Source organism: Cololabis saira, chromosome 2, assembly GCF_033807715.1.
Source record: "Cololabis saira isolate AMF1-May2022 chromosome 2, fColSai1.1, whole genome shotgun sequence".
Classification (NCBI taxonomy): Eukaryota; Metazoa; Chordata; class Actinopteri; order Beloniformes; family Belonidae; genus Cololabis; species Cololabis saira.
This window is the reverse complement of record NC_084588.1, coordinates 1,474,338-1,494,428: the sequence shown is the minus strand read 5'-3', so window position 1 is coordinate 1,494,428 and position 20,091 is coordinate 1,474,338. Positions and strand designations below refer to the sequence as shown.

Here is a 20,091-nt window from a genome sequence, read left to right as displayed (position 1 = left end):
GCAGTGATTGGTCCGTTCCTCCATGCAGATCTCCTCTAGAGCAGTGATTGGTCCGTTCCTCCATGATCTCCTCTAGAGCAGTGATTGGTCCGTTCCTCCATGCAGATCTCCTCTAGAGCAGTGATTGGTCCGTTCCTCCATGATCTCTTCTAGAGCAGTGAATGGTCCGTTCCTCCATGATCTCCTCTAGAGCAGTGATTGGTCCGTTCCTCCATGATCTCTTCTAGAGCAGTGAATGGTCCGTTCCTCCATGATTTCCTCTAGAGCAGTGATTGGTCTGTTCCTCCCTGCAGATCTCCTCTAGAGCAGTGATTGGTCCGTTCCTCCATGCAGATCTCCTCTAGATCAGTGATGTTTTGGGGCTGTCACTGGGAAACACGGACTTTCAACTCCCTCCAAAGATTTTCTATGGGGTTAAGATCTGGAGACTGGCTAGGCCACTCCAGGACCTTGAAATGTTTCTTATGAAGCCAGTCCTTGCCAGGGCGATGTGATTGGATCATTGTCCTGCTGAAAGACTAGGGGTGTAACAATATATCGTGCCACGAAATTTCGCGATACAAAAACGTCACGAAACGTGTCGTGGAGGTGACAAACTGTATTGCGATATTGGGTTATTAATATTAATCTATTGTGTTGACTAGTAACGCGCATCCGACCGCGACTGCGCTTCGACCCGCGGACCAAAATCTTACTCCGCTCAGAAGAAACTAGTCCCGTTTTGAGGTCTGAACCTTTACTTATGTAAGTCTGGTGTAGAGTTAAGCCTTACCTTATTAAATTAAACCTTTTTCGGGTCGTGAGTAGGATAAACACGGGACAACTTCTGCGTGAGTTCCAGTGTACTTCAATGTCCGCTCAACAGCGTAGGATTTTAGATCATCAACACAGCACCTATATACTAGTGCTGTATCACTCCGCCCAATCTAAAACATACTAACAACTACAAATTAATTGACTAGTGTCATTATAGTCCCTGATTTACAGAATATAACAAATATATTTATAAAATAATGAACCCTGAATTAACAAACTAACCTTCTTAACAAAAATAAATCTCCTCTTACACTTATAAGGTGAGCATGAATCAATCTTTTTTATGATGTAAAATTGTATGTATTTATTTACTTTTATTTATTTATTTATTTATTTATTTAATTTTAGTTGTTAAATTTCTGGAAAAGAAAAAAGTCAAATCATACATGAGAGAAACTATTCAGTTTGTGGCTAAATATTTGTACTTGTATGAAACTGAAGATGCATAATGCAAACCTGACATTTACTTTTAGTTCAGTTTGTGGAAAACGGTTGGCCTGGCTTTGTCTTTAAAACTTAAACAGTTATAAAGCATTACAAACTGTAACAATAGAGCAAACGTACAGTATTGTTTTGTATTTTGTGTCTTTCAAATAAAAGACAATTTTTTCCAGTCATATATTCCTCATTCAAGGTTGTTAAAAAAAATACTGCTATAATATCGTACCGTATCGTTATCGTGACCTCAATATCGTGTATCGTACCGTATCGTAAGATTAGTGTATCGTTACACCCCTATGAAAGACCCAGCCACGTTTCATCTTCAATGCCCTGCTGATGGAAAGAGGTTTTCACTCAAAATCTCACCATACATGGCCCCATTCATTCTTTCTCTTACACGGATCAGTCGACCTGGTCCCTTTGCAGAAAAACATCCCCAAAGCATGATGTTTCCACCCCCATGCTTCACAGTAGGTTTGGTGTTCTTTGGATGTTCGTCTGGCCCTGCAGGATCTGAGTCCCTGATCGTAGTGTGTTACTGATGGTTCCTTTGTTACTCTGGTCCCCACTCTCTGCAGGTCATTCACTAGGTCCCCGTATGGTTCTGGGATCTTTACTCACCGTTCTTGTGATCATTTTTACCCCACGGGGTGAGATCTTGGATCCCCAGATGGAGGAGATTATCAGTGTCTTGTATGTCTTCATTTTCTAATAATTGCTCCCACAGTTGATTTCTTCACACTAAGCTGTTACCTATTGCAGATTCAGTCTTCCCAGCTGGTGCAGGTCTACAATTTAGTTTCTCATGTCCTTTGACAGCTCTTTGGTCTTGGCCATAGTGGAGTTTGGAGTGTGACTGTTTGAGGTTGTGAACAGGTGTCTTTTATACTGATAACCAGTTAAAACAAGTGCCATTAATACAGGTAACCAGTGGAGAACAGAGGAGCCTCTTAAAGAAGAAGTTACAGGTCTGTGAATGCCAGAAATCTTGCTTATTTGTCAGTGACGAAAATACTTATTTTACAGAGGAATTTACCAAACGATTCAGTAAAAATCCTACAATGTGATTTCCTGGATTCTTTCCCCCCCATTCTGTCTCTCATAGTTGAAGTTACCTATGACTAAAATTACTGGCCTCTCATCTTTTTAAGCGGGAGAACTTGCACAATTGGTGGCTGACTAAATACCTTTTTGCTCCGCTGTATATGAGAAGAGCCTTGTAGGAAGAGCAGAGCATATTGGGTTTCATGAAAATGCAGCAGAGCTTGAAATGGTGCTACAACCAAATTAACTTAGTTGTCACAAAAGTAAAACAGAAAACAAATCAAATGAATGTAAAAACATTTAACGTATCCAATTACATACAAATGAAAAGAGAACATCTGATGGCTAAAGAACCATCAGAACTTTCCACACACTCAACGTTCAGATGCCAGTTTGGACTTTCTAACTCTTATATCTTAATACATCTTTACATATTAAGGAAGTATCAAGATATGAGAGAACTCTATGACCTAAAGCAAGTTATACTAAACTAACATTCATGGGAGAGTTATATACAACAAGCTGCAAGGTTGTGGAGATGCTGAGACCTGTGAGTGTCACCTTGGAAACAGGACAGATTATACGATGGTAAACCATCATACACCTGCTAGTTTACCTGACTGATGGTGTTTCTTTACCTGCTGGTGCCATGTCTCAAATGTAATTTTAGATTTGCTGACAAAAGTTTAAACATAAGGCTGTAAAATAAATGAATTCAGAACATTTTCTTCTTCCAGTATGTAGTGATTTTGCCTCTTCTTGGTGAGAAAAGGCTGAACCTGTTGCTAACATGTGGTGTTCATTGAAATGAGGGTGGTGTTATTTTCTAGACAGGTGTTTCAGCAATCCACTCTAATGAGTCTACTACGCCATACAGCAGAGTTCTTCCAGTCTGGTCCTCCACGGTGCCTGTCTTGCATCTTTTAGATGCTAATCAGCTCTAACACATCTGATTCAAAAGAATGGCTCATTAAAAGACGTGTGTAGTCCTTGGTGACAAACAAATGGTGGTAAATGATGCAAGACAGTGGCCCACAGAATCTTTGGCATGTCTTACCTTGGACCAGTCTCCAAATTGCCATTCATAACATTTAGAGATGTCCTCACAGGATTCTTCTTGAGCTGGCTTGGACAACGGATCACATTGACCCTGAGGGCTCCTACACAACACCGTCCTATTGCGAACACCTTGGCCACAGTCTGATGAACACTGGAAAAGGTGACCAAAAAAGGGGGTTAGAAAATAGTTTTTTAAGCTGTTGTGGAACTATTGGCCATTGTTGAAAGTGCAGGGACAGAAGCAGAGGCAAAAGTTTCACTGGCTGCGAGTCGAACCAGCCCCATCTGGGGCCCAAATAAAGAGCGGATCTGCATACAATCTGCTTTCAAACAGCACATCTGCTGTGTGCAGCATCTTTATGATGATATACAGGACTGTCTCCGAAAATTAGAATATTGTAATAAAGTTCTTTATTTTCTATAATGCAATTAAAAAACCGGGGGTGAGAAGTAAAAGGAAGTGCCGTCTCCGCTTGCGCGGTGGGCGCGGCTGCCGGTGGGCTCAGGTCTCCGCGCTGACCGCGTACCACTGCGCCTGCGAAGGCCAGCGGAGGCGGACACACGCTCCCATCCACTTGGGGGATTTTGGCGGCGGACGCGTGGGGTGACGGAGCTCCCGCTTCGTCCCCTCGCCGCCCCGGCGCGCCCAGCAATCACCCGAGCACTGAGCCGCCGGCTGGAGGGAGAGAGACGGCCGGCCTCCGGGCCGCCACTGCCCCTCTCCTCTCCACCCGCGCTCTCCTTTTTTTTTCGCCTACGACCTCAGATAAGACGAGACAACCCGCTGAATTTAAGCATATTACTAAGCGGAGGAAAAGAAACTAACAAGGATTCCCTCAGTTCAACCCGCGGCTCCGCCTCCCCCCACAGATACAAAGAGTCTGAATGATTGACAAGATGGTTCACTCCGTTCATTTTTTTCCGCTAAGGAACAAACGCGCCCAGGTGATAAGACCGATGCACAGAGTGAGCCCTCTTGTCATCCAGTGTGTTTGGAGGCCGGAGATGAAGAAAACAAATATGCGTGCATATGGTCATTTATCGAGGCCGGAAAAATTATCGAGTCCATTTTCATTTATCGTGCGATCAATTGATTTATTGATTATCGTCCCAGGCCTACATAGAAGGAGGGGCAGGGAGAGAACCAGGAGACGTGCAGCTTTCATCTCCAATCCCTTTGGTTTCACCAAGAAGACCCTTGGGCAGAAAAGAAGTGGCCACCTTGCCTGCACTGAAGACGAGGTTAACAAGTACCTCAGTGCCACCTACAGTGACAGTGCAAGAGAGAAAGACCTGGGGCCATGCAGGACGTTGATAGTTCTGCCAGAACCCACCTCAGCATTTAACACCAAGGAGCCAACTTTGAAGGAAGTTGAGGAGGTTGTAAAGGCAGCTAGATCCAATTCAGCGCCAGGCCCCAGTGGAGTGCCATATGTTGTCTACAGGAGATGCCCTAGACTCTTGAAGTGACTATGGAGGATCCTCAAAGTCATCTGGAAGAGAGGGAAGGTGGCCCAGCAGTGGAGGCATGCAGAGGGTGTCTGGATTCCGAAGGAGGAGAGCTCAACTACAATCGAGCAGTTCCGGATCATCTCACTCCTCAGCGTCGAGGGCAAGATATTCTTTGAGGAACTTAATACCCTACGCCGTACCCTACGGTTTAGGGTACACGTTGATTTAACGCGGAACCATAAATCAGCTCCCGAATAAAGGCTGATTTATGGTTCCGCGTTACACCAACGCAGGGCCTACGGCGTAGGTTACGCAGCGACGCGTGCCGTATGCCGTACCCTACGCCGTACCCTACGCCGTACCCTACGCCATACCCTACCCCATACCCTACGCCGTAGGCTCTGCGTTGATTTAACGCAGAAGCATAAATCAGCTCCCGAGCCAGCGGCTCTTCTCATCCCGAAAACATTGGAGCAAATTTCTTAACAGGTGTTATTTGGATAAACTGAGCCCAGGTTGGGGATCTTAACAGTTACTTTTACGCCTGAAAAAATATTAAAACTTAATAAAGTGGCATATTAACAGCGCTACAGGAGAAATTAAAACAGCTTTTAGCTCTCGGCTTCCTGATATGGTGTGACGTATGTGCAAACGTAACTACGCAGTCGCTTACGTACCCGAACGCAGTGACGTAGCAAGTGGTGTCCCAATCCCTAGGGAAGATTACAAGGACCCTACCGCTGTGGCTTCATTTTTAGGGCTAGTGGTAGTGAGTGAGGGCTAGTGGTAGAAAGTAGGGTGAACATTGGGATTGGCCCTAAAAGTGTACCTTTGACCACTCTGAAGCTTCCCACGGTGCAAAACAAGGTTGGTTCTCACAGCCCTGAAGAACACGAGGCTTTCCTCTCTGACAGGACAAGTCCTTGGTGTGGATGAAGGAGCCGTTGTGCAGGTGTTGAACACAGGACACTCGTCTTTGCTGCAGGCCTTTACCACATGTGACTGTACACTGTCCCCACTCACTTGTCACCCATCTGTGGAAAAATACCAGGTTTATGCAAATTTACAGATCTAGACAGGAAAAGTCACACATGTACACAGATTTTCATACACACATATATCCTCAGATATACACACAGAGTACATATAAATAAACACAATACACACTAACACATATACGTACACTATATACTACGTAAGGTGTGTAAATGATAGCTGTTACAATGTTTAACTGCTGCTGTGTTATTGCAAGTGATGAGTGTGGGCTTTCTTCAGCAGCCTTACCAACGTTACTGCCATGATACCACCGAGGGCATACTGTTCGTTGTACATGAGGTGCCTCATGTACAAAGAGTGCGTGGATTTCAACATGAATCCATGTGTGGAATTCTTGCGTAAAATAATTCAGATGCTGCGTACGCCCAAATCCACGCACGTTTCTTTGAACATCACAATTGATGTGAAATTGAGCGTATAAGCACAACACACCGACTTGTCTCCTCCCTCAAGTACATCCATCCATCCATCCATCCATCCATCCATCCATCCATCCATCCATCCATCCATCCATCCATCCATCGTCCGCCGCTTATCCGTTCCCGGGTCGCGGGGGGCAGCAGTCTCAACAGAGATGCCCAAACTTCCTTCACCCCAGACACTTCCTCCAGATACTTCATCCAGCTCTTCCTCCAGACACTTCCTCCATCTCTCCTCCATCTATTCCCCCATCTCTTCTTCCAGCTCTTCCGAGGGGAGTCCGAGGCGTTCCCAGGCCATCCGAGAGACATAGTCTCTCCAGCGTGTCCTGGGTCTTCCCTGGGGTCTCCTCCCGGTGGGACATGCCTGGAACACCTGCCTAGGGAGGAGGGACATGCCTGGAACTCCTCCCTAGGGAGGAGGGACATGCCTGGAACTCCTCCCTAGGGAGGAGGGACATGCCTGGAACACCTCCCTAGGGAGGAGGGACATGCCTGGAACTCCTCCCTAGGGAGGAGGGACATGCCTGGAACACCTCCCTAGGGAGGCGTCCAGGAGGATCCGGTACACATGCCCAAGCGACCTCAGCTGACTCCTCTCAATGTGAAGGAGCAGCGGCTTGACTCCGAGCGCCTCCCGTGTGACCGAACTCCTCACCCTATCTGTAAGGGAGCGTCCAGCCACCCTGTGGAGGAAACTCATCTCGGCCACTTGTATCCGCGATTTCACTCTTTCGGTCACTACCCAAAGTTCATGACCATAGGTGAGGGTAGGTGCGTAGATTGACCGGTAAATCGAGAGCTTCTCCTTTCGACTCAGCTCCTTCTTCACCACGACGGTCCGGTACATCGACCGCATAACTGCGGACGCTGCACCGATCCGTCTGTCAATCTCACGCTCCATCGTTCCCTCACTCGTGAACAAGACCCCGAGATACTTGAACTCCTCCACCTGAGGCAGGACTTCTCCACCCACCCGGAGAAGGCACGCCACCCTTTCCTGATGGAGAACCATGGCCTCAGTTTTGGAGGTGCTGATTCTCATCCCTGCCGCGTCGCACTCGGCCTCAAACTGCCCCAGCACATGCTGAAGGTCCCAGGCCGATGAAGCCAACAGGACAACATCATCTGCAAAAAGCAGAGATGAAATCCTGAGGTTCACAAACCGGATCCCCTCCGGCCCCTGGCTACGCCTAGAAATCCTGTCCATAAAATTTATGAACAGGACCGGTGACAAAGGGCAGCCCTGCCGGAGTCCAACCTGCACCGGGAACAAGTCTGATCTACTGACTGCAATGCGAACCAAACTCCTGCTCCGATCATACAGAGACCGGACAGCCCTTAATAGAGGGCCCCGGACTCCATACTCACTGACCCCCCACAGAATGACACGAGGGGCACGGTCAAATGCCTTCTCCAGACCCACAAAGCACATGTAGACTGGTTGGGCAAATTCCCATGAACCCTCGAGCACCCTGCGGAGGGTGTAGAGCTGGTCCAGTGTTCCACGACCGGGACGAAAACCGCATTGTTCCTCCTGAATCCGAGGTTCAACGATCAGCCGTATTCTCTTCTCCAGTACCCTGGCGTAGACTTTCCCGGGGAGGCTGAGAAGTGTGATCCCCCTGTAGTTGGAACACACTCTCCGGTCCCCCTTTTTAAACAGAGGGACCACCACCCCGGTTTGCCACTCCAGCGGTTCTGTCCCCTTCCTCCATGCAATATCGCAGAGGCATGTCAACCAAGACAGCCCTACGACATCCAGAGACTTGAGCTACTCAGGGCGAACCTCATCCACCCCCGGTGCCCTGCCACTGAGGAGCTTATGAAGCACCTTTATAGCTTCTTTTGTGTAATGGCTTTGAAGTGCACAAGTCCCCAACCTCCCTCCTGTTGCTTAGTGTTTAGGTTAAAAAATGTCCTGCGTTGCAAGGAGCCAATTTGTCCTGGGATTATTGATGTCAATCTTCTCCTTTGTTCAGATTATAATTCTTTATAGTCTGCTAAATGTTCTCCTGGTTGTTGCAATCCTTTTGCCTCAGTTTCATACCATTCAAAGTATGTTTCTCAAGCCCAAGATACATTTCTACATTGTTGCAGTATATCTTGGTGAGGCGACTCATTGTGTGAATATATTGTTAAGTCTTGGCAAACGGCTTGATGGCATCCAGAGTTGAGGTTTGATCCCCTTTGTGGCCCTATTGAGCTCTTAATGGATGCTATTAATATTGTGTTGGTGTTTCGTGTGTGGTGTACAGTTGTATGAAAAAGTCTTTGCCCCCTTCCCAATTTCTTATTTTTTTGCATGTTTGTCGCATTTAAATGTTTCAGATCAAACAAATTTAAATATTAGACTAATATAACACAAATAAACACAAAATGCAGTTTTTAAATGAAGGTATTTATTATTAAAAAAACAAACAAACAACAACAGTCTACAGCTATTAATAATATCTAGTGTGTATTTGTCTTACTGGTATTGGCAGGGGTAAAAGTTGCAGCGTTGTACTCTGGGCTTCGGCCGGTTCTCAGGTTGACAGTAGCTATCATTGACCAGCTCCAGGATTTTATCAACTATCCTCATACAAGAAACCACTGTCCTCCGCTCACCTGTAAATACAAAATGCGCATTCACTCACAGTGGTTAGATGTTATGGAAGAAAGGAAAGCAAAAGATAACCAAGCTTTTATGTTGGTACCTATAATTGTAAGATTTTTAGGGCCTAGGTGCTAATGCAGACTTATCCACGACACTGAAAGCACTGATTCCTGAGGTGGCGTTTCTTTTTTGGGGAGTTCCTTGGAAGTTACAGTTTATACCTACAAAGTGGTCCATTTACAGACAACGGGTAAACTGGCGACAGGACTGTGGGCAGCACAGGTTTACCCCGAGCATGTGGGAGGTGAAGGCCGGCCATCCCGATATGGTCGAATAAAACAACTTTTGGAGCACAAAAAGATGAAAAGCCTGATGCTGGCTATGACGGGGAAGTGGAACAGATGATGCTTTGCAGGTTGCAGACTCATGAGATGGGAATAGTTCCACAACAACTGTGAGCCTTGAACTTCCAACCAGTAGTTTAGACATGAAGAATAATGTCATACGAGAAATTAGATACATTCAGAAAGCATGAAAGATGTGCCATTAAACAGGCTAAACTAAACTTTACATTTGTCATTGTAGTCATAAGGTATTCAATAATATAATTTTAAGTCTTCAGCAGCATTACACTCATTTATAATGAAGCGGTTTTGTTTTATTGCTTATTACTGACCAAACAGTCTCACCTCCTCCACAGTGTACCGTACAATCCTGCCAGCTGCTGTGTGTCCAGATGTGAAGATACTCCGGTCCCTCCTGTTTTTCGCTGGTCTCATCCTGAGTCGTGTTCAGAGATACGGTGTACTCATAATGGATCCCGTAGCTCTGGTTATGAAAAAGCAGCACCTGGGGCAACAACACAGACGTACACTTGCCTAAATCACATTTTGACTCTGCTAATTAAAAAGTTAAAAAAAAGTTCTTCGCCTTCGGTTTTTGAAATATTTGTTCCAAATATCTCTGTGGTGTTGGGTGTGGTTTTGGCTCAGCTGCAGGGGTGCTGTGTGGCAGCGGTTCAGCTGATTGCAGCAGCTGCAGCACGAGGACCAGCTGTCATCAGTCAGCCTACTAACATCTCAATTCAATTCAATTTTATTTATATAGCCTCTATTACAACAGAAGTTGTCTCTAGGCGCTTTCCAGAGACCCAGAACATGACCCCCGAGCAATTATTACATAAACATTACATAAACAATGGCAGGTAAAAACTCCCATTGAGGAGGGAAGAAACCTTGACCAGGACCTGGATACTAATAATAATAATAATAATAATAATGACTTGGATTTATATAGCGCCCTTCTAGGCACCCAGAGCGCTTTACAGAAATCATTATTCATTCATACACATTCTCACCAGTGTTGGTAAGCTACATTTGTAGCCACAGCTGCCCTGGGGCAGACTGATGGAAGCGTGGCTGCCATATCGCACCAAACGGCCCCTCCGACCACCACCAACATTCATACACATTCATACACATTCACACGGGGCAAGTTGGGTAAGGTGTCTTGCCCAAGGACACTACGACAGCAAACTGGGACAGAGCGGGATTCGAACCGCCGACCTTCCGATCATTGGACGACCCACTCTACCACCTGAGCTACTGCCGCCCCGCGATCATAAGGGGGGGGCCCTCCTGCTGAAGACCAGCTGGACAGAGCAGGAAGAGTGAGAACAGACAGAGTGAATGAAGAACAGAGAAAGGAGAGACAAAGACAAAATTGGTAACTGGTGCAACACAGAGATGATTATTTAAGCAGAAGCAGGGAGCAGGCACTGAGGTGGTCAGAGGGGGGGACTGCAGGTTAGGATATCAGCAGGCATCTATCAGACATCCATACAGACAGGTGGAAGCAGCAGTGGGATGATCGGTGGGGGGGGGGGCATGTCAACACGCAGCTCCTGATGTTCTACCGCCGCTTCATCCGCAACTACAGCACTGTTGCCACCCCCCTCACAGCCCTCACAGCTATCAAGGTGCCTCTCCGCTGGACCCCTGAGGCTGACAGGCCTTCCAGACTCTCAAGGCATGCTTCCCATCGGCGCCCATCCTTCAGGTTCCTGACCCTGACTGACAGTACGCCGTGGAGGTGGATGCCTCCGATATCGGCGTGGGAGCCGTCCTGTCTCAGTGGGCCGCTTCAGAAGCTCCATCCCTGTGTCTTCTTCCCCCGACGACTGTCCCCTGCTGAGAGGAACTACAACATCGGCAACTGGGAGCTGCTGGCCATCAAGCTGGCCCTGGAGGAGTGGCGCCATTGGCTGGAGGGGACCCGACTACCGTTCCTGGTGTGGACTGATCACAAAAATTTGGAGTACATCCGGACCGCCAAGAGACTAAACTCCTGCCTGGCCCGCTGGTCCCTTTTCTTCACCCGGTTCAACTTCTCCTTCTCCTATCGTCCCGGATCCCGGAATGTCAAGCCTGATGCTTTGTCACGGCAGATCCTGGGGGAGGGGGAGTGTAGGGAAGAGGCCGACCCCATCCTCCCTTCCCCCTGTGTTATGGCCTCCCTGACCTGGGAGGTGGAGGAGAGAGTGAGAGCTGCGGTAGAGAACCAACCTGGTCCCAGCGCCTGTCCCCCTAACACTCTCTTTGTTCCTCCAGGTCTGAGATCAGATGTCCTCTAGTGGGCTCATGCATCCAAGCTTTCCTGTTATCCTGGGGTCCGGAGGACTTGCAATGCTTCTGGTGGGCCACGCTGGAGGAGGAGACTCGCGAGTACATCAATGCCTGTCCTGTCTGCAACCAAAACAAGCCCTCTCATTAGTCCCCTGCTGGGCTTCTGCATCCGCTCCTGGTGCCTCGGCGTCCGTGGTCCCACATCTCCCTGGACTTTGTCACTGGTCTTCCCCCTTCTGGTGGTAACACTTTCATCCTCACAGTTGTTGACCGGTTCAGCAAGATGGCACACTTCATTCCTCTTCCTAAACTTCACTTTGCTTCACTTTTCCATTACCACAAAAACTCGGTCACAATTGTTCAAGATTCCAGATGACACAACAGCGATGAATCCTGCACAGAAACTGGCTGACAGAACAGAGGAGGAAAACGTGGAAGAGTGGTGCTCAGCAGACATCATGGCTGTGGGAGTTAAGCCTGATTTAAGGTTCTGCGTTAAACCAACGCAGAGCCTATGCCGTTGCCGTGATGCCGTGATGCCCTCGTGAACCCTTCGGACTTCTCCGTCACTCCATTTCACCACGCTGCAATACCCCCCCAAATCGCTAGGGGGTTGCATTCTTTTCCTGAATGGTTTATCGACGTCTCTAGTTGATTCTTTGTTTTGTTTTTTTACGGACTTCCTCAATCAGTCGCTCCTCGACTTGGTCCATGTTGATAATGTTCTGTCCGTGTACAACAACAAGATGTTTAAAAATGGCGGAGATGGCGCAGTCTGGAACCGGAAATGTGTTGCTACCAAGCAAACCAATCACAGCCCTCTCGGTCTGCGTTGGGTCTGCGTTGGGTCTGCGTCGCCTCGACACGTAGTTACATTTTTTGGGAGGTGCACGTCAGGCTACGGCGTAGGCTACGGAGAGACTCCCACATAGCCACGTACCCTACGGTGTAGGTTTAACGCAGAACCAGAATTCAGCCTTTAGTCCCGCTGCACAAGAACTGAAGGTCTGAATTGTGCCAGTACAAATGTGATACTTGACCGTATCTGTTTAATCATAGTCTTTGAAGGCTAACTTAAAGCAGCACAACGGAACTTTCAGCTTTGTTGAGTTTGGCGCCTCCTTTGGACAAAAATCGGTAGTGCTTTACCAGAAAGAACACTCCATTTCCCATGAGCACCAGCGCGTACTGCCGGAAAACCCCCGTCCCCGCCGCTACATTTGTTTTGATGAGAGAAGACGGGACGGGCTTTCAAAACGACTTTTCTGTTTTCAGCGGTCGTTTGCAGGATGGATAATGAAGAGGTAATGTATCTATTTTTGGCTAAACAATATAATATGACGATGTTGAAAAACACTAAGTTCAAATTGGTTTTATTAAGTTGTTTCAGCGAGATAATGCGCCCTACAAACTCATACGCTCTGCACCTTTTTCCTGTCACGTTTTTTAGAGGGACTTCGTCATAAATTAGTAGTCCAACATACTTACTGACAAAATAAAAAAATACTTTATAACCTGTGAATAACTGAATGCCCATTCCTTATATTTTGCAGATCAGCCCTGCACAATTTTACAGCTCTCAGGAAAAATACTAGAAATGTTCTATACATTTTCTTCGCATTGCATTATTTCCTCTAGTGCTGTAATTCTATTCAATTGTATTATTATTTTATAAAGCTTCCTCATTGCGAATTACACATTTTTATGATCACTATTATTTCTCTGTCTGTTGTTGATATTGTCAGTAATTTTAGAATTACCAAAACCCAAGAGGAATATGTGAAAACATTCTAATTTTGATTCTTATTGATCATAGAATTCTACATTTACATTTGTATCATAACAATTCTGTCTCTTGTTTTATCAGGAATCTGCTGTTCGTGAGAACACCTCTACCTCCGCATCATCAGAGTTTGAACCCCCACAAAGACAGAACCGACACGCAGCATATATATCATATATATATGCATATATATACATATCGCCAGTTTGTGCTCTGGCAGCATGATGTTTGGAAAATAAGAGACACCTTTCCAGACCCAATGGGACAGTACACTGGTTTCAGGGCTCCCCATCTTCTGTAGAATGGAACCTTTATGAGGATTACTGCAAATATTTGATATTGTTTTTTTTTTGTTCCATTTTTTCCTGTACAGTTGTTTTTGTGTGTTTAAAATAAAGACATTTGTGCAAAACAAGACACAAACTTTTATTTACACACCTTTCAGAAAATAGAACATTCTTGAACTTTGTCATTTGCATAGTGACAGCAGTTATCCCATACATACTTATATTATAATCAATAAGTAATCTGTATCACAGTAGCAGTAATGAACAACTGTATGACAGGATAAATTACTGTGAATAAAGTAAACAAGTGTAAATATAGTAGTAAAAAAATTATCTAAAAATAATGAACTGATAATAAAAACTGAACTATGAAACAGTGTAAGAAGTTACTGTAAATAAATACAATGACTATAGTAGCAGTAGCATCTTGTGTCCATCCTTGTTTCGTGCTGGGAGAGTCCGCGTGTGATTCACTGCTGGAGTAGGAGAACCTTCCCTGATGATTCACTGCTGGAGTGTAGGAGAACCTTCCCTGATGATTCACTGCTGGAGTGTAGGAGAACCTTCCCTGATGATTCACTGCTGGAATGCAGGAGAACCTTCCCTGATTCACTGCTGGAGTGTAGGAGAACCTTCCCTGCATGAGGATGTGATTCTGGAAGTTTTCCAGATCTGATGTAGTCCTGCAGAGTGTGAGAATAAAGATACAAAAACATTATGTCTTTCTGATAATTACTGACCTATAAATCATTCAACATATTTTGTTGATCACAAGTTTGAATTTTTTTCTTTGTTGAAGTCACTGTAATTATGCAGAAAGTAAAAGCAAGTAATGTATAGCTATAGAAAAATTAGAGAAAGGTATATATTTATACACTCACAAAATAAAACGACACATTATAAACACCATAAGGTTTCTTTTACTACTCTTGTTATTATTTTAATATAATTCCAACAAAGTAGATTTATTTTATATGCTTATATGGTGTTTATATTGTATTTTTTTTAATCTGGAAGTGTATACTTTGCCTATATATTTCATTTTTCTGGCTATATTTTACTATATCTACAAATGTGTTGCTTTTACCATCAGTGTATAAGTATCTGTATATACAGACCTGAAGAGTCAAAAGGTTTACATAGATATTGACATTTGATACAGTAGCAACACTTACACCAGCTGTAGTAGTTTCAGGATAATTGTTTTTGTAAAACACACTGACATAGGTGTTGACAAAAGTGCATACCTGGAGGTGATGAACGTCTTTACATCCTTCAACCATCTCGTCCAAGACGACGGCGCTGCAAGAGCTTGTAGCGAGTGAACGCCGGGCCAATGTTTATTCTCCACCGGGCATTTAGCTTGTTACTCTCCCGCTTTCTTTTTTCCGCCTCCTCCGCTCCGTTAAAACTTTAATTTTCTTCGTTTTTTTCGCTGCTTCGGCCATGATACCAGCTCCTCGTTTAGCTCAACACCAGCTTCTGCTGAGCTCAGCCTCTGCGCTCCAAGCCCCGCCCATTTTTGTCTCGACTACGAATCGGGAAGGAGGGGGAAGTGACGTATGTGCCGTAAAGCAGTCAAAGTCGTAAAATGTGTAGTTTTTTAGTGTGGCAGGGTTCCTACCATGCTCCTCAAAGTTACATAGTGCCAGTGAAAGCGATACAGACCCCCTCAGATCATGACAGAGGTTCATTAAACCTGTTGGAAGTTGATGTACCATCACAATGACTCTGGAAATATGATATAAAGGTGGAAAAGTTACGTAGTGTCGCTTTAATGAAGTATATATTAGTATAGTATATACATAGTCTCATGTGGTTTTTTACTTCACTTTTCCATAAATTATCTTAAGATTAGTACAAAACAATTCAATATTTTGTCCAGTCATCATGTTTCTCATCAAATAAACGTTAAATAGCTACAGACAACAGAACCTGCTCACTGATGTATTTACCATCAGGTGTAGAGGAGCCTTGGTGGGACCTTTGGCAGACATCTTCTCCCACTGTCCACGTCTGATGTAGCGAACCGTGGTTCCAGCCAGCTCAAATTCTCCCGGAAGTTCGATCTTCCAGTCACTGTTGATGGACCTCCTGCTGGAGTCCTTGAGGGCTGCAACAAATTCAGACTGATTCAAATGTTGAATGTTCATTTCTGGGTGTCCTTTTTATGTAATCATTTGCTAATTTATTTATGTTATCTTGAAGCATCAGTTCATCCGCTGCTTTCATAGCCCCCATCACTCAAGAACAGAACAGGTTTTTTTTTTTTTTTCTTCCTCTTCCTTAGTATTTTTATTATTATTATTATTATTAATTTCTATCCATCATCACTTCTGTATTTATGGCAGTCTGGTTCCCTCCTCCACTGCTTATCAATTAACTACCTCACAATATAACTGACAACCACAACTAGTCACAATTATAACAATAACTAAGTACCGGACTCTGCATTGCTGCAATCTCAAACTTCATCTACACACCCCGTACAGACCCCTACAAACATTATTCTTTGTTTATTTATTTATAATTTTTATATTTGTTTACTTATTTTACTTTATTTATTTATTTATTCATTTATTTATTTATTTATTTATTTATTTTACTTATTTTGTTTTGCATGTACCATAATCATGTACTGGCAGCACTTTAACATTTACCTATTTATTATTATTTATCATGTACCACAGCAGGTACAAAATAGCACTATAGCACTTTAGTTCTCAAATCATTCATTTCCCCAGCACTGTTTTTAGCGTCATTGACCTCTATTGTGAATGCATATGCTATGTTATGTGTGCTATATTGTTTTTTTTGTGATTGTTATTATTGTTGTTTGTATGACTTTTGCTGATTACATCTGGCAGCGGGACTACCGATGTAAACCAGCCTATGGCTGCAATCTGGGTACATGTACATTTTTTTTAAATGCTGATTGATGTACATTGTCTCTTACCAAATAGATAAATTGAAATTGAAAGGTCTAGACTAATCAGATCTTGTTCTACTGCTCAAGACCTTGGTCTTTATGTTCCCCATAACACTGGAAACGTGAGAAAAGTTTTTAAGCCATTTTTTTTTGATTGAATCATTTTGACACAAGCATCCCGCAGTGGGCGGATGCTTCGCCATTGGTCAGACCAGGGTCAGGCATGTTTGAGTGACAAGTGTCTACACTAACCACGTCTTTCTGACAAGCAAGTTATGGTCGCCAGCAAGACCTGCGAGAAGCTGTCCCCCCCACCCCACGCAAAACTCAGTGAAAATATTCTCAATCGTTTGTGCTGGTTTGTGCAGAAAGACATTTCGTTTGTGCTGCTTTAGTTTTTAAGATATCACGGGGGTATCACGCAGCTTTTATTTTGAAGAGCACCGTTCTTCCTCTGTTACTTCCGTTATTGACGAAGCTTAACTTCCTGTTCCCGTCCAAGCATGCTAACGCTGCTCCAGAGTTGGTAAAATATGCAAGCAAATGAATAACTTGTCATATTTTGTGTTGAACATTCGTCCATATATGAGTACAACAGTAAAATACTCAATAAACCGACTGCAAAACGTAATGGTGATCGTTAGCCTGAACATTAAAGGCACTTTTAAACATTGTTACCCAGAAAGCTCTGAGAAGGTTTGTTTTCCATCACTTTGATTCTCCACGCTCCTGCAGGAATAACCACGGCCTCAACATATCCTGACAGAGACAGGGAAACACAAGATGAACAAATATGAATCAAATTCAAACAGAGTTTAATCCAATAGTCTGAGCAGGAGGAAAATAAATCCGTACAGAAGTGAAGCTCATCCTGCTAATGTATGTACAGTGCAGGTTATCATCTTAAATGTCTTGCCTGTGCAGTTCAAATATTATTAAAGCAGCAAACTAAAAAAGATGCAGATTTATTGATTTATTTGTTTAAACTGGAAACTGAACAACAGTGTTTTCTCGCTCTCTCTCTCTATCTATCTCTCTGACTACGTTTACATGCAGTCAACATTCTTTAACCCGAATGAGCATATTGCAGGTTAGAATTTTTTCAAAAATGATACCTGACCTTGTGTGAAAATGACTATGTGAGAAGTTAATGTAGGATTTAATATGTTTTACAAGACATAAGGGCCCGTATTCAGAGGAAGAAGTGGCTGATTTTAGCCAAGCTCCTACAAACGCTTTTTTTTCCGAACACCGCGTCATATGACGCAGCGGGAGGGAGACGTCTCCACAGCTCTGCCCCATCTGACTGTGCAGACCCCGTACACACGTAGCTGGTATCTGCTAAACCGAAGATATTTTCCTACGTTTGGACCTTCATCCACATGAAAACGCAAATAAACGAATGTTTAAAAAAACTCTGGGCAAAGTGAAGATTTTTGAAAACTCCGTTTATGTAGATGCGTGTAGACAGAGACAGAGAGCAGTTTTGCGTTTTCGAACGTCACATTATGCTCCAAAACCACAACAAATCTGCTCTGAGTCTGACGTCTAACGTGCGACCCAGAACTACAGATGATCCACCATCTGTCCTCCAAGCTATTTATAAAATAAATGGTCTCTGTTCTTGACACTGTTACACCGACGCAGAGCCTACGCCGCAGGGTACGCGGCGACGCGTTAACGCGACAGCTCCGTGGTGGGACACGGGGGGACTCGAGCTCGTTACCCGAGAAGGAGACGCCACTCCCGGTGAAGCGGCGCCGCAGAGGCGGCCCGGACGCCGGAAGACCAGATGATCTACAGGTTTGCAATGCTTATGAATGTGGTCGAAAACGCAGATCTTCGGTTATATATGGAAGGTTTTTTTTTTTTAACAACGATGTAATGTGGATAAACGAAGGGGGGGAAGTATTCGGTTTTAAAAATACCCGGCTATTTCGGATGCATTTAATCAGAAAAAAGAGAAGATAATAAGCCTGTTTTCTGTTTAGAAAGTACAAACGTACACAGATTACAAGTACTCACCCGTTTTTAAGGAGTTATTTTCGGAGTTTCATTCAGGAAGGCGCACGGGCGGGTGCTGCAGTGAATAAAGGCTGATTTATGGTTCCGCGTAAAAACGACGGCGTAGCCTACGGTGTAGGGTACGCGGCGCACGCAGCGTTCGACGCGTCGCCGCGTACCCTACGCCGTAAGGTCTGCGTTGGTGTAACGCGGACCCATAAATCAGCCTTTTAAAAAGCGAGTTTCAGCTGTCAAACAAAAGAACGTGGGGGGCCTAACGGGTTCGTAATTATAAGGCTGTGGCCTGTCATATTGGTGTGAATACACATTCACAACCTCTTCAGTGTCACAACTAACATTAAGATCCATTATTTTTCCTATTGTTGAAATTCACTGCGCTCCCTGGTGCTACGTCACTTCCGATTCAGCTTTTTCAGATGCGGAAGTAAAATACTCTCACAAAAACAACTCCAGAGGTCACTGTAGTAAATATGCGTATTTCAATGAAAATTCAGTTCCTACATTATTTTCCTACACATTGATTCACAGGGGTCTCCAACCTGCAATATGCTCTTTAAGGTCAATATTCCGGTTACTGGAACATTGGGAATAATCTGTTTCCATGCGTGAGCAAACAGGGTTATCCCTGTATACATGGTAATTAATCATTTGGGATATCTGGACCCCTCCTTGAACCGCCACCTTACTGTGGTGGAGGGGTTTGTGTGCCCGAGTGATCCTAGGAGCTATGTTGTCGGGGGCACTTTCGCCCCTGGTAGGGTCTCCCATGGCAAACAGGTCGTAGGTGACGGGCCAGACTAAGAGCGGTTCACAAGCCAATCATGAAGAAGAAGACAGCGAGGACCGTTACGTCGCCCGGATCGGCGTCACCGGGGCCCCGCCCTGGAGCCAGGCCTGGGGTTGGGGCTCGTAGGCGAGCGCCTGGTGGCCGGGTCTTTGCCCGTGGGACCCGGCCGGGCTCAGCCCGAAACGGCGACGTGGGCCCGCCTTCCTGTAGGCCCACCACCCGCAGGAAGGTCCATGAAAGGCCGGTGCAATGTGGGCTGGGTAGCAGTCGTGGCGGGGTGCCTCGACGACCCAATCCCTGGACCAAAACCCTCACAGTGGGGACATGGAATGTCACCTCGCTGGGGGGGAAGGAGCCGGAGCTTGTGCGTGAGGTTGAGAGATACCGGCTAGAGATAGTCGGGCTCGCCTCCACACATAGCTTGGGCTCTGGAACCCAGCTCCTTGAAGGGGGCTGGACCCTCCACTACTCTGGAGTTGCCCATGGTGAGAGGCGGCGGGCTGGTGTGGGCTTGTTAATAGCCCCCCAGCTCAGCCGCCATGTGTTGGAGTTCACCCCGGTGAACGAGAGGGTCGCTTCCCTGCGCCTTCGGGTCGGGGAAAAGTCTCTCACTGTTGTTTGTGCCTACGGGCCGAACAGCAGTGCGGAGTACCCGGCCTTCTTGGAGTCCCTGGGAGGGGTACTTGATAGTGCTCCAACTGGGGACTCCATTGTTCTACTGGGGGACTTCAACGCTCACGTGGGTAATGACAGTGATACCTGGAGAAGCG

At 45.3% G+C, this 20,091-nt stretch overlaps 1 protein-coding gene and 1 long non-coding RNA gene across 3 annotated transcripts in view; both read right to left on the bottom strand.

Annotated features, from left to right (window-relative positions):
• Positions 1-20,091, bottom strand: part of adamts17 (ADAM metallopeptidase with thrombospondin type 1 motif, 17) — a 193,226-nt gene that overhangs the window by 24,729 nt on the left and 148,406 nt on the right. For both annotated transcript variants that reach the window (XM_061735776.1, XM_061735787.1), the window contains exons 16-21: positions 17,188-17,268; positions 15,536-15,693; positions 9,576-9,735; positions 8,762-8,897; positions 5,642-5,846; positions 3,359-3,511 (exon numbers count right to left, since the gene is read on the bottom strand). In XM_061735776.1, the coding sequence (XP_061591760.1) occupies positions 3,359-3,511; positions 5,642-5,846; positions 8,762-8,897; positions 9,576-9,735; positions 15,536-15,693; positions 17,188-17,268 (893 nt within the window). The remainder of the gene's footprint in view (positions 1-3,358; positions 3,512-5,641; positions 5,847-8,761; positions 8,898-9,575; positions 9,736-15,535; positions 15,694-17,187; positions 17,269-20,091) is intronic.
• LOC133457105 (uncharacterized) lies at positions 13,885-14,882 on the bottom strand. The gene is made up of 3 exons (XR_009783836.1): positions 14,828-14,882; positions 14,213-14,263; positions 13,885-14,143 (listed from the first exon to the last, which is right to left on the bottom strand). It is a non-coding gene; the product is annotated as an uncharacterized LOC133457105 (long non-coding RNA).